General features: G+C 46.8%; 2 protein-coding genes across 9 annotated transcripts in view; both read left to right on the top strand.

The window, feature by feature from the left end:
* EPB41 (erythrocyte membrane protein band 4.1) overlaps nt 1–13,614 on the top strand; it is a 231,993-nt gene that overhangs the window by 13,316 nt on the left and 205,063 nt on the right. The window lies entirely within an intron of this gene.
* LOC117092996 (60S ribosomal protein L21-like) lies at nt 10,967–11,605 on the top strand. Its single transcript, XM_033227475.1, has one exon. It carries the CDS (start codon nt 11,078–11,080, stop codon nt 11,558–11,560), a length of 483 nt encoding a protein of 160 aa, XP_033083366.1. The 5' UTR covers nt 10,967–11,077; the 3' UTR covers nt 11,561–11,605.

The following is a 13,614-nucleotide window of genomic DNA, read 5'->3' as shown; positions in this document are numbered from 1 at the left end:
GCTGTCACTTTACCTCTCTGAGCCTCAGTTTTCTCCACTGTAGAGTGGCACTGATTTTACCGTAAGGATCGGCAATAATGTACAGAAAGCACCTAGTGAGTCCTCAGTGGCAGGAAGCTACTGTTGTAGCTGCTGCCGCCTCTTAGAAACTTCTTCTGCCTTTCCCCTTCCTAATCTAGGGACTTGGGAGTATCTGCTACGGTTTCTATTGAACAAATTGCACCTGATAAGCCAGTTTTAAAGCAGGAGGCTCAGCATCTGTTATGCTTCCCTACCCTCTTCCCCCTTTCCTGGGACACCCTAGCCCCACCCAAGACAGGTTCCCTTCTGCAGCCTCCGATGATGCCACTGCAGGCATTCAGGAAAAGCAGAGAGTAGGAAGGGCCCCATGCCATCCAGGCTTACGCTGGGGGGACAGTGATGGACTGTGAACTCCTTGGAACCATCCTCGGGAGCTAGATGACTTCAAGACTTTCACAGAGGCTGGGAAATAGGCCTAAAAGAGAAAACCTGGTTCCCAGTCCCAAAAATGGTAGAGTGAAAGGAACACCAGCCCCCCTAGCTCTCTATGCTGTGAGATCTTGGGCAAATTACCTAACCTTCCTGAGCCTTCATTTTCTGATTTAAAAAAGGAAGGGGATGGATTGAGGTCAGAGGTTTCTACTAATACTACAGGATTAAAAGTAGGGATTTGTGAGCAGAGAGACTTTGGTTTAAATCCCAGCTTCATCCCTTACCAGCTGTGAGACCTCTCGCAAGTTGTGTTACCTAAGTGAGCTTCAGTGTTTTCCCCTATAACATGGGAAGAATATTAGCATCTTCTCATAGGATTATTTAAGGGCTAAATTAAATAATTCGTATGAAGTACTCAGTCCGTAGCTGACAGACATGTTGGAATTATTATTGTCGTTGTTGTCATCGTTATTCTATGATTGGTAGAGATAATAAGAAGTCATAAAAGAGTTCATTAAGAAGGAAGGATTTGAGAAATGTATAGGATTGATTGAGTTATTCATTCACTCAATAAATATTTAGAGTTTCCACAGATAGGCCAGAGACTAGAAGCAGAAAGGCGGAGTCAGACAGACCTGCCTATTCTAGCTGTGTGATGTGGGACCATTTACTTCTTTTTTTTTTTTTTGAGATGGAGTCTCCTTCTATCACCCAGGCTGGAGTGCAGTGGCATGACCTCGGGTTTCTGCAACCTCTGCTTCCCAGGTTCAAGCGAACCTCCTACCTCAGCCTCCCAAGTAGCTGGGAATATAAGCATGTACCACTATACTAGGCTAATTTTTGTATTTTTAGTAGAGATGGGGTTTTACCATATTGGCGAGGCTGGTCTTGAACTCCTGACCTCAAGTGATCCGCTCCTCTCAGCCTCCCAAAGTGCTGGGATTACAGGCACGAGCCACTGCACCTGGCTGGATCATTTACTTCTCTTCTCTTGGTCTCACGCCTTTGTGAGATGGTGAGAATAGTGGGCAAAATATTACCTCCTGGGTTGTCCTGAGGCTAAAGAGAGTTTAAGTACATTAGTCTGTCTGTGTCTGATTCCTTTCCCACCAGGCCCCTCAGCTATTAATGACTAGAGGCATGATCCCAGGCAAGCCCATCAAGCACACTTCCACCCCAGGGCCTTTGCACTTGCTAGTCCTTTGACCCAGAATACTCTACGCCCAAACACTTTTGTAGCTTGTTCTCTCATCTCTTTAAACTTTTTGTTTAAATGTCACCTTCTCAATAAGACCTTTCCTGACTATCTTATTTATTTATTTATTTATTTAGAGACAGAATCTCGCTCTGTCGCCCAGGCTGGAGTGCAGTGGCGAGATCTCTACTTACTGCAAGCTCTGCCTCCTGGGTTCACGCCATTCTCCTGCCTCAGCCTTCTGAGTAGCTGGGACTACAGGCACCTGCCACCACACCCAGCTAATTTTTTGTATTTTTAGTGGAGATGGGGTTTCACCGTGTTAGCCAGGATAGTCTCGATCTCCTGACCTCGTGATCTGCCTGCCCTGGCCTGCCAAAGTGCTGGGATTACAGGCGTGAGCCACCGTGCCCAGCTATTTATTTATTTTTTGAGACGGAGTCTTGCTCTGTCGCCAGGTTGGAGTGCAGTAGCACGATCTCAGCTCACTGCAACCTCTGCCTTCTGGGTTCAAGCAATTCTCCTGCCTCAGCCTCCGCAGTAGCTGGGACTACAGGCATGCGCCACCATGCCCAGCTAATTTTTGTGTTTTTAGTAGAGACAGGGTTTTACCATGTTGGCCAGGGTGTCTTGATCTCTTGACCTCATGATCTGCGAGCCTCGGCCTCCCAAAGTGCTGGGATTACAGCTGTGAACCACTGCGCCTGGCCTATTTTTATATTATTATTATTATTATTATTATATTATTATTATTATTATTCTGAGATGGAGTCTTGCTCTGTTGGCCAGGCTGGAGTGCAGTGGCACGATCTTGGCTCACTGCAACCTCCGCCTCCCAGGTTCAAGGGATTCTCCTGTCTCAGCCTCCTGAGTAGCTGGGATTACAGGCACATGCCACCATGCCCATCTAATTTTTGTATTTTTAGTAGAGATGAGGTTTTGCCATGTTGGCCAGGCTGGTCTTGAACTCCTGACCTCTGGTGATCCTCCTATCTCGGCCTCCCAAAGTACTGGGATTACAGGTGTGAGCCACCACACCAGGCCTCCTGACTATCTTACATTGTAACACCTTTCTGTCCTCTAACCTCAGCACTCTCTGCTTATTTTTATCCATAGCACTTATCACTCTTTGACATACTATATTTTATTATTTATTGTCTCTCTTCCCATTGGAATGTAAGCTCTGTGATGATGGTGATTTTTGTCTGTATTATTCAATGTTATATCCCTTGTACCTAGAACAGTGCGTGGTGCATAGGAAGTACTCAGTAAATATTTAGGGTATAAACTAATGACTATATGAGGCCTATTCTCTCTGGATCTAGGAATATTTTGAGCACACAGTAGAATCTCAATAAATGTATGAATGAGAGAAAAAGTGAGTGGTCATCATCCTTTCCATTTGTCAGATCATACTTTGGCTGGGTCAACCCTGAGGTTCTTTTGCTTCTGATTGCTTCTGATATTTTCTGCCAGGGCATCAGTTTCAATTGGAGTGCCCAAATCTTTTGTTCCGGAGCCTGAGCTTTGCAGAATTTCTAGTTGGGGCTGTTTGGCTGCTGGGTCTGCAATGGTTATTATGTCATTATTGGTAATTAGCACTTAGGCCTAGAGGATCGAGCTTTTTGTTTTTCAGCAGAAATCATAGCAGAGAGCTGTGCTAGACACTGGGAACCAGGCTTGGAGCAGCTTCCTCTGGAACTTTCCCCTTCCCAGCTCGGGGTCCATGATTTAGGGAGATCAAGACGGAGGTGCCCAAAGCTAGGGGCACATGGGTCACCAGCTCAACTGCTGTTTTCCCCGAACAGTATCCTGCAATGTTTTCCCCCAAGACCCCTAGGTCTGTATACCTGGCCTGGTACAGAGGGGGTTCCCTACACTTTCAGGGGAGCTAGGTGTAGGGTTTCCAAATGTCCAGTGGACACGGGGGCATTTTCTGATGCTCAAGATTATAAGTGGAGGAAATTATCCTGGGTTTGAGACTCAGGAGCCTGAGCTTAAGTCGCTGTGTAGTTACTGACTTGCTGTGTGTTCTTAGGCACGTCACTACCTCTTGCTGGGCCTCAGCTTTCTCATCTGTCAGACAGAGATAAAGATGCCTGCTTGACCTCACTAGGGAAGAGAGGCAAGATAGTGTTTGAGCAAGGAGTTGGGTTCCGGACTCACACACAGCTGGCTTCCCAACTATACCCCTTCCTAGCTGTGTGACACTGGACAAATCACTTCACCTCTCTGACGTCAGTTCCCAAAGCGATAAAATGGGGCTAAAAGGCCGGGTGTGGTGGCTCACGCCTGTAATCCCAGCACTTTGGGAGGCCGAGGCGGGTGGATCACGAGGTCAGGAGATCGAGACCATCCTGGCTAACACGGTGAAACCCTGTCTCTACTAAAAATACAAAAAATTAGCCAGGCGTGGTGGCGGGTCCCAGCTACTCAGGAGGCTGAGGCAGGAGAATGGCGTGAACCTGGGAGGCGGAGCTTGCAGTGAGCCGAGATCACACCACTGCACTCCAGTCTGGGAGACACAGCGAGACTCCGTCTCAAAAAAAAAAAAAAAAAATAAATAAATAAAATGGGGCTAAAATAGTACCCGCTCTAGAGGGTTGTTGTGAGTATTAAATAAGATAATGCAGTTAAAAAGTACTTAGGTACTTAGCTGGTACTCTGCACATCTTTGCTGGTATTATGATAATGACCATCATGGAAATGTAGGCAATCTGTGAAAAGAACACTAGCAACAGGGCCGGGCAGATGTGGGTTTGAATTCTAACCCTGATACTTACTAGCTGAGTGATCTTGGACAAGTTTTTCACTTCTCTGAGAGACTCTATTTCTCTTTCTTTTTTTTTTTTTTTTTAGCTAAGGTCTTACTCTGTTGCCCAGGCTGGAGTGCAGTGGTGTGATCTCAGCTCACTGCAATCTCCGCCTCCTGGGTTCAAGCGATTCTTCTGCCTCAGCCTCCTGAGTAGCTGGGACTACAGGTGCCCACCACCACACCCGGCTAATTTTTATAGTTTTAGTAGAGACAAGGTTTCACTGGCCAGGCTGGTCTTGAACTCCTGACCTTCAGGTGATCTGCCCACCTCAGCCTCCCAAAGTGCTGGGATTACAGGTGTGAGCCACCATGCCTGGCCTGAGACTATTTCTTCATCTGTAAAATGGAAATTATAGTCATACCTTTGTCAAGGGGCTATTGTGAAGGTTCAATGACATATTGTATATAAAACACTTGGTGTAATGGTTGGCACATATTAGCTCCATTTTATAGAAAAGGGAGGGAGGGGGCCGGGCACAGTGGCTCACGCCTATAATCCAAGCACTTTGGGAGGCCGAGGTGGGTGGATCACGAGGTCAGGAGATTGAGACCATCCTCGCTAATACGGTGAAACCCTGTCTCTACTAAAAATACAAAAAAATTAGCTGGGCGTGTTGGCGGGCGCCTGTAGTCCCAGCTACTCGGGAGGCTGAGGCAGGAAAATGGCATGAACCTGGGAGGAAGAGCTTGCAGTGAGCCAAGATCGCACCACTGCACTCCAGCCTGGGTGACAGAGCAAGACTCCATCTCAAAAAAACAGAAAAAATAAAAAGGAAGGGAGGGGAAGCGAATTGCCTGGACTCACATAGCATCTCAGTGATGAAGTTCTGATTTGAACCAAGGTCGGCCTGCCTCAAAAGTCTAGGATTTTTTGTTTGTTTGTTTGTTTGTTTTTTGAGACAGAGTCTCGCTGGTCTCGAACTCCTGACCTCGTGATTTACCTGCCTCACCCTCCCAAAGTGTTGGGATTACAGGTATGAGTCACCGCGCCCAGCCCAGCATTTTTTTTTTTTTTTTAACTTTTTCTTGCCATCACTCAAGTATGGGATCATAACGATGACTGTTATTATGGAGCCACTGGACTCATTCATGCTGGGATCCCCAATGCCCAGTAAATGTGTGATGGATAAAGCAAGGCGGGACCACTGTGTCCCCACTTCCAGGGAGGCTTTTACCTTGAGGTTGAGGATTCTTTCTGGCTGGTTGATAGCAGATTTAAAATAAAAATCATATTTAGTATAGTATGGGGCTTTATAATCTGCAGAACCCTTTGCATTCTCCACATCAGTTGATCCTTCTTGCTTTCTTATATTGAAGCTCTAACCTCTAATGTAATGGTATTTGGAAATGGAGTAATTAATCAGGGAAGTAATTAGGATAAGATGAGATTATGAGGGTGGGGCCTCATGACAGTATTAGTGCCCTTATAAGAAGAGACACCAAGGTCAGGTGTGGTGACTCATGGCTGTAATCCCAGCACTTTGGGAGGCGGAGGCGGGTGGATCACCTGAAGTCAGGAGTTTGAGACCAGCCTGGCCAATATGGTAAAACCTCGTCTCTACTAAAAATACAAAAAATTGACCAGGCACGGTGGCTCACGCCTGTAATTCCAGCACGTTGGGAGGCTGAGGCAGGCGGATCACAAGGTCAGGAGATCAAGACCATCCTGTCTAACACAGTGAAACCCCGTCTCTACTAAAAATACAAAAAAAGCCAGGCATGGTGGGGGGCGCCTGTGGTCCCAGCTACTCAGGAGGCTGAGGCAGGAGAATGGCGTGAACCTGGGAGGCAGAGCTTGCCATGAGCTGAGATCGCGCCACTGCGCTCCAGTCTGGGTGACAGAACGAGACTCTGTCTCAAAAAAACAAAAAACAAAAAATTAGCCAGGTGTGGTGGCGGGTGCCTGTAGTCCCAGCTAGTTGGGAGGCTGAGGCATAAGAATCGTTAGAACCCAGGAGATGGAGGTTGCAGTGAGCTGAGACTGCACCACTGCACTCCAGCCTGGGTGACAGAGCAAGACTATGTCTCAAAAAGAAGAGACACGAGCTGGGTGTGGTGGCTCATGCCTGTAAGCCCAGCACTTTGGGAGATCCAGGCAAGTGCATCACTTGAGGTCGGGAGTTCGGGACCAGCCTGGCTGATATGGCAAAACCCCGTCTCTACTAAAAATACAAAAATCAGCCAGGCCTGGTGGTGCATGCCTGTAATCCCAGCTACTCGGGAGGCTGAGGTAGGAGAATTGCTTGAACCCGGGAGGTGGAGGTTGCAGTGAGCCAAGATCATGCCACTGCACTCAGCCTGGGTGTCAGAGGAAGACTATGTCTCAAAAAAAAAAAAAAAAAAACCCAAAAAAACAAACAAAAAAACCCCAGAAAACTTGCTGTCTCTCCACCATGTAAAGACACAGCAAGAAGATGACCATCTGCCAGCCAGGAAGAGCACCCTCACCAGAACCTGGCCATGGCTGATCTCTGACTCCAGCCTCCAGAACTGCGAGAAAATAAATTTCTGTTGTTTAAGTCACCGAATCTATGGCATTTTGTTGTGGCAGCTGAGCTGAGGAAGGGTAGGTGACTTGTCTAGAGGCATACAGCGAATTTATGGTGGAACTAAGGCTACAACTTATTTGCAGTCTCTCTTATGACTTCTCTCTTTCTTTCTCTCTCTCTCTTTTTTTCTTTTTTTTTTGAGATAGAGTCTTGTTCTGTTGCCCAGGCTGGAGTGCAGTGGCACGATCTCAGGTAAATGAAACCTCTGCCTCCTGGGTTCAAGCAATTCTCCTGTCTCAGCTTCCCGAGTAGCTGGGACTACAGGCGCACACCACTATACCCGGCTAATTTTTTGTATTTTTAGTAGAGACGGGGTTTCGCCATGTTGGCCAGGCTGGTCTCCAACTCCTGGCCTCAAGTGATCCGCCTGCCTCGGTCTCCCAAAGTGTTGGGATTATAGGCGTGAGCCACTGTGCCTGGCCCCAATTTCTCAATTTCTTCCCCACTAAAGTGCTCCCAGTCACCGGAAGTCTTGGAAACTGAGGTTAGTCAAATGCTAGCTGGCCAGCTCAGGACCTGTCCTATAGTAGCAGCTTTGGAGGATCTTGGGGCAAGTCAAACCTGGCAATTTCTGTGCCCCCAATACCCCTGCTTCCTTATATCTTCCCTTCTGTCCTGTCTGTCCGTCAAGTGAGGGTTGGACCGGGCTGACTTTACCAGTTTAGAAGGGTGTCAGCTAGTAGGTGGCATAGAGCCTGTTTCTTGGAAAACCCTCTATGCCTTGAGGGTTCCCTCCCCTGGTGAGAGAGAATTAGTGGGTTAAGGCTGAGTGAGCTGAGGCTTTGCTGGATCAGGGTCATTAGGCTCGTTGCAGCTGGTAAGAGAATAGGGTTGGAGAGGGTCATGGGAGGCCAGATCAGTGGGTCTCTCCTTGAATGTCCCAGGGCTATAATCAGAAGTAGCTATGACAGCCTTTCCCTGAGGTCTTGGGACAGATGTTAATATTACTCATTCACGTCATTTCCAGTGCTTTCCTGAGAGTGATATGAAAGCAGTATGTCATAGAGGACAGTGGCATCAGACAGACCTAGTTTAAGCTGTGATGTTGGGCAAATCACCTAACTTTTCTTTTTTTTAATAGAGATAGGGTCTCACTATGTTACCCAGGCTGATCTCAAACTCCTGGGCTCAAGTGATCCTCCTCCCTTGGCCTCCCAAAGTGCTGGGATTACATTACCCCTATGCATTGGGGTTGCTGTGTAGACATCCCAAGAAACAAGGGCCAGAGGGAAGAAGGTTGAAATTGTAAAAGTGGACCTGGTGGATGGTTGTTAAGGCATTCCTTGACAAGTGAGCCACTGTGCCTGGCCTTTTTTTTTCTTTTTTGAGACAGGGTCTTGCTCTGTCACAAAGTGGTGGAGTGTGATAGTGTGATCATGGCTCACTGCAACCTAGACCTCCTAGGCTCCAGTGATTCTCCGACCTCAGTCTCTCAAGTAGCTGGGACCACAGGCAGGTGCCACCATGCTTGGCTATTTTCTTTTTTCTTTTCCTAGACTCCAAAGCTAGTGCCAGATTAGCTGATTTTTTTTTTTTTAATTTTTTTTTTAGAGATGAGGTCTCACTATGTTGCCCAGGCTGATCTCGAACTCCTGACCCTAAGATATCCTCCAACTCTGGCCTCCCAAAGTGTTGGGATTATAGATATGAGCCACTGCACAGCCCCTAATTTATCTAAGCTATAGTTTCTTCAACTGTACTTGAGGCTAATAATATTGCCTAAGTATTATTGTTAAGAAGTTAAATGCATGGCCGGGCGCGGTGGCTCAAGCCTGTAATCCCAGCACTTTGGGAGGCCGAGATGGGCGGATCACGAGGTCAGGAGATCGAGACCATCCTGGTGAACATGGTGAAACCTCGTCTCTACTAAAAAATACAAAAAAAAAAACTAGCCGGGCGAGGTGGCGGGCGCCTGTAGTCCCACCTACTCGGGAGGCTGAGGCGGGAGAATGGCGTAAACCCGGGAGGCGGAGCTTGCAGTGAGCTGAGATCTGGCCACTGCACTCCAGCCTGGGCGACAGAGCGAGACTCCGTCTCAAAAAAAAAAAAAAAAAAAAAAAAAGAAGTTAAATGCAATAATGCTTAAAAAGTACTTACTATGTGCCTGTCACATAGAAAATACCTCATAAATCTAATTGTTATGGCTGGGCACGGTGGCTCACACCTGTAATCCTAGCACTTTGGGAGGCTGAGGCGGGCGGATCACCTGAGGTCAGGAGTTCGAGACCAGCCTGGCCAAGATGGAGAAACCCCGTCTCTATGAAACATATGAAAATTAGCTGGGTGTGATGGTGGGCGCCTGTAATCCCAGCTGCTCAGGAGGCTGGGGCAGGAGAATTGCTTGAACCTGGGAGGCAGAGGCTGCAGCGAGCTGAGATCATGCCACTGCACTCCAGCCTGGGTGACAGGGCGAGACTCCGTCTCAAAAAATAAAAAAAGTTATTATTATTATTATTATTATTTGAGATAGAGGCCCGCCTCGGCCTCCCAAAGTGCTGGGATTACAGGCATGAGCCACCGCGCCTGGCCCAAGTATCATTTTTAAGAGAAAAATGGGAAACAAACTCAATGTCCAATAGTAGGGTGAACTAAATTATGATATATCAGCTTGATAGCATTGTTAAAAATGATGATACAAATGTTCACAACATATTGTTAAATGAAAAAAGTCAGTTTTAGGCCAGGCCTGGTGGCTCATGCCTGTAATCCCAGTACTTTGGGAGGCCGAGGCAGGCGGATCACCAGAGGTCAGGAGATCAGTACCAGCCTGTCCCACGTCTCTAGTAAAAATACAAAAACAAAATTAACTGGGCATGGTGGCGGGCACCCGTAATCCCAGCTACTCTAGAGGCTGAGGCAGCACAATCTCTTGAATCCAGGAGGCAGAGGTTGCAGTGAGTCGAGATTGGGCCACCCGTACTCATCCTGGGCTATGGAGTAAGACTCCTCTCAAAAAAAAAAAAAGGTCAGTCCTAAAATAATATGGTCTAAATTTTCAAAAAGCATTAGGTTGAGACATATGAAATTGTTCATATTTGATCATTTTTAACCTATAAAATCAGCAATTTCATACTACTTAATATATGTACACTGAAAAGTACACAAATAAGAAGCTAGGTGCAGTGGCCTGTGCTTATAATCCCAGCTACTTGGGAGGATGAGGTGGGAGGATTGCTTGAGCCCATGAGTTCAAAGCTACAGTGAGTTATAATTGCACAGCTGCATTCTAGCCTGGGCAACAGAGTGAGACCCTATCTCTTGAAAAAGTAAATAAAAAATAAAATAAATAAAAATAAGGCCAGGTGCAGTGGCTCACACTTATAATCCTAGCAGTCTGTGAGGCCAAGGTGGGAGGACTGCTTGAGCCCAGGAGTTCAAGACTAGCCTCCACAACATAGGGAGACCTCATCTCTACAAACAATAAAATAAAAAAGTATCAGCCGGGCGTGTAGCTCACGCCTGTAATCCCAGCAATTTGGGAGGCCGAGGAGGGGGGATCACGAGGTCAGGAAATTGAGACCATCCTGGCTAACACGATGAAACCCCTTCTCTACTAAAAATACAAAAAATTAGCTGGGTGTGGTGGCAGGCTACTCGGGAGGCTGAGGCAGGAGAATGGCGTGAACCTGGGACGTGGAGCTTGCAGTGAGCCGAGATCGCGCCACTGCACTCTAGCCTGGGTGACAGAGCAAGACTCCATCTCAAAAAAAAAAAAAAAAAAGTATCTGGGCGTGGTGGCATACGCCTGTAGTCCCAGCTACTCAGGAGGCTGAGTAGGGAGGATTGCTAAAGCTCAGGTCAAGGCTGCTGTGAGCCATGATTGCACCACTGTACTCCAGCTTGGGCAACAGAGAGATTGTGTCTCAAAAACAGATAAATACAATAGATAGATAGATAGATAGTATACATAAGGGTGGGTGTGGTGTCTCATGCTTGTAATCCCATCACTTGAGCCCAGGAGTTTGAGACCAGTCTGGGTAACACTATGAGACCCTGTCTGTACCCAAAAATTAAAAAATTTGCGCCCTTTCGGCTGGAACCGCCATCTTCCAGTAATTCGCCAAAATGACCAACACAAAGGGAAAGAGGAGAGGCACCCAATATATGTTCTCTGGGCCTTTTAGAAAACATGGAGTTGTTCCTTTGGCCAAGTATATGCGAATCTATAAGAAAGGTGGTATCGCAGACATCAAGGGAATGGGTACTGTTCAAAAAGGAATGCCCCACAAGTGTTACCATGGCAAAACTGGAAGAGTCTACAGTGTTACCCAGCATGCTGTTGGCATTGATGTAAACAAACAAGTTAAGGGCAAGATTCTTGCCAAGAGAATTAATGTGCGTATTGAGCACATTAAGCACTCTAAGAGCCGAGACAGCTTCCTGAAACGTGTGACGGAAAATGATCAGAAAAAGAAAGAAGCCAAAGAGAAAGGTACCTGGGTCCAACTGAAGTGCCAGCCTGCTCCACCCAGAGAAGCACACTTTGTGAGAACCAATGGGAAGGAGCCTGAGCTGCTGGAACCTATTCCCTATGAATTCATGGCATAATAGGTGTTAAAATAAATAAATAAATAAATAAAAGACATCTGGGCTGAAAAAAAAAAAACTTGCTGGACACAATGGCACACCTGTAGTCCCAGCTACTTGGGAGGCTGAGGTGGGAGGATTGCATCACTTAAGCCCAGGAGGTCGAGGCTGCAGTGAGCTGTAGTCACGCTACTACATACCAGCCTGGGCAACAGAGTGAGATCACTGTCTCAAAAAAAAAAAAAAAAAAAAGTATGCATATAAGAAAAGGTACTAAAAGGGAAGGTCCCAAAATATTGATGGTAGTTATTTTCGACTGGTGGCTCTATGGTGACTTACATTTTTTCTTGTGTTTCTAAATTTTCTTTTTTTTTTTTTTTTTTTTTTTGAGACGGAGTCTTGCTCTGCCGCGATCTTGGCTCACTGCAAGCTCTGCCTCCTGGGTTCACGCCATTCTCCTGCCTCAGCCCCTCAAGTAGCTGGGACAACAGGCACCCGCCACCATGCCCGGCTAATTTTTCGTATTTTTAGTAGAGATGGGGTTTCATCGTATTAGCCAGGATGGTCTCGATCTCCTGACCTCGTGACCCGCCTGCCTCGGCCTCCCGAAGTGCTGGGATTACAGGCGTGAGCCAACACGCCCGGCCGTGTTTCTAAATTTTCTATGAACAAGTCAAGTACTACTAGTAAAAATAATCCCCATCCCACTGTATGAATGGTAATTCCCCATCCCATTATAGCCTGTTTGATTTATTGTTTATGTTTACAAGTCTAAAATGACTGTGATTTTTATGGCCATGGGCAGGATGGCAAGCACTACTCTTCATGTACTTTTGGTACCAGCATCAGTTTTCATTCAATAGTTCTGTTCAGAACACTTTGCTGGTGGGCCCAGCTTTTCAAAGCCCTCTTCAATCTCTTGCCATCCTCCACAACAGACGAACATTTTCCCTGTGCCCTATCACTGGGGCTTCAGGCCAGCTGTGTCCCTAATCCGCCCACGTCCCAGATTTGGGTATGGTTTTCCCGCTCCTCCCCCCTTTCTTCCAATCTCATCTCTACCAGGTCATCTGAGGCCTCATCTACGCTCCCTGGCCTTTCCCACTGGTCACCACCTAATTTCACCATCTAATTTCATCCTCCTATGTGCAGCTGGTGTTTGTTTTTGCCTGGGCTCAGTTTGCAGTGGGGAAGGATTAAGACCCTTTCACGCTGTCTTTTTTTCTTTTTCTTTTTTTCTTAGTGCCCTTGACTGCTCCAGGGGCTAACAGACAGCTAGCAGGGCCTGTATTCCCTAGGAAGGAACACGAGGGGTAGGGGGTAGGGAGGTAATGGTGGGCTCAGCTGGCAGGCGAGATAGAGATGGCCCTTAGGGACCCCATCCTAGGGCTTGGAGCATAGCACAGCTGCCACACAGATGTGAGCATGGAGCAGAGCTGTTTCTGTCTAGGAAATTAGCCTCAGAGATGGTGCTTGGGACCTTTACCCTTGGTACCTGATGGCAGTTTCTGCAGGGTGAGCCGGGACTGGATATCTGGTTTGCAGAAGTGTGAGAGGGCAGATGGGCCCAGGAGTAAAGGTAGTTTTTCTGCCTTCATATTAGGCATTACTTATACCCCCACATTCTCCTATGTGATAGGCCTGGCAACACTCAGAGATTGGGCACTTAGCCTAACAAGTGAAGATGTGTGTCTAAAATAACAAAAATTCCTCATGTGTGGATAGTACTTTACAGTCTACAAAGCCCTTTCATCTGCAGGCTAAGAAGTACAAGCCAGCACTGGAATTCAGGTCTTTCAGATTCTAAAGACTGGGCCAATGGATTTTGGTGTGTCATTGCATGGCGCTCTGAATTTCAGAGTGGTTCATATCTGCCTTGTGTCTAGCCTTTTTCTGTTAGCCTGAGACCTCTACTTATTTTCAGGGTAATGATTATTAAATGCTACATATTCTTTGCATCTAATTAGATGTGCCATTGGCTAGCACTTCATGGCATAGAGAATACGGGGTTTTCATGAATCTGAATTTGCTGGATAACTTGGTGGTGGTGGAGATGGTAAGCCACTGGTGATTGG

Source organism: Trachypithecus francoisi, unplaced genomic scaffold, assembly GCF_009764315.1.
Source record: "Trachypithecus francoisi isolate TF-2019V2 unplaced genomic scaffold, Tfra_2.0 Lachesis_group12, whole genome shotgun sequence".
In the NCBI taxonomy this organism is placed as follows: Eukaryota; Metazoa; Chordata; class Mammalia; order Primates; family Cercopithecidae; genus Trachypithecus; species Trachypithecus francoisi.
The sequence above is the reverse complement of the archived record's forward strand: the minus strand, read 5'-3'. Positions and strand labels throughout refer to the sequence as shown.

What these genes read in the sequence shown, in the direction of transcription:
- LOC117092996 (XM_033227475.1), top strand. Translation starts at nt 11,078, where the DNA reads ATGACCAACACAAAGGGAAAGAGGAGAGGCACCCAATATATGTTCTCT.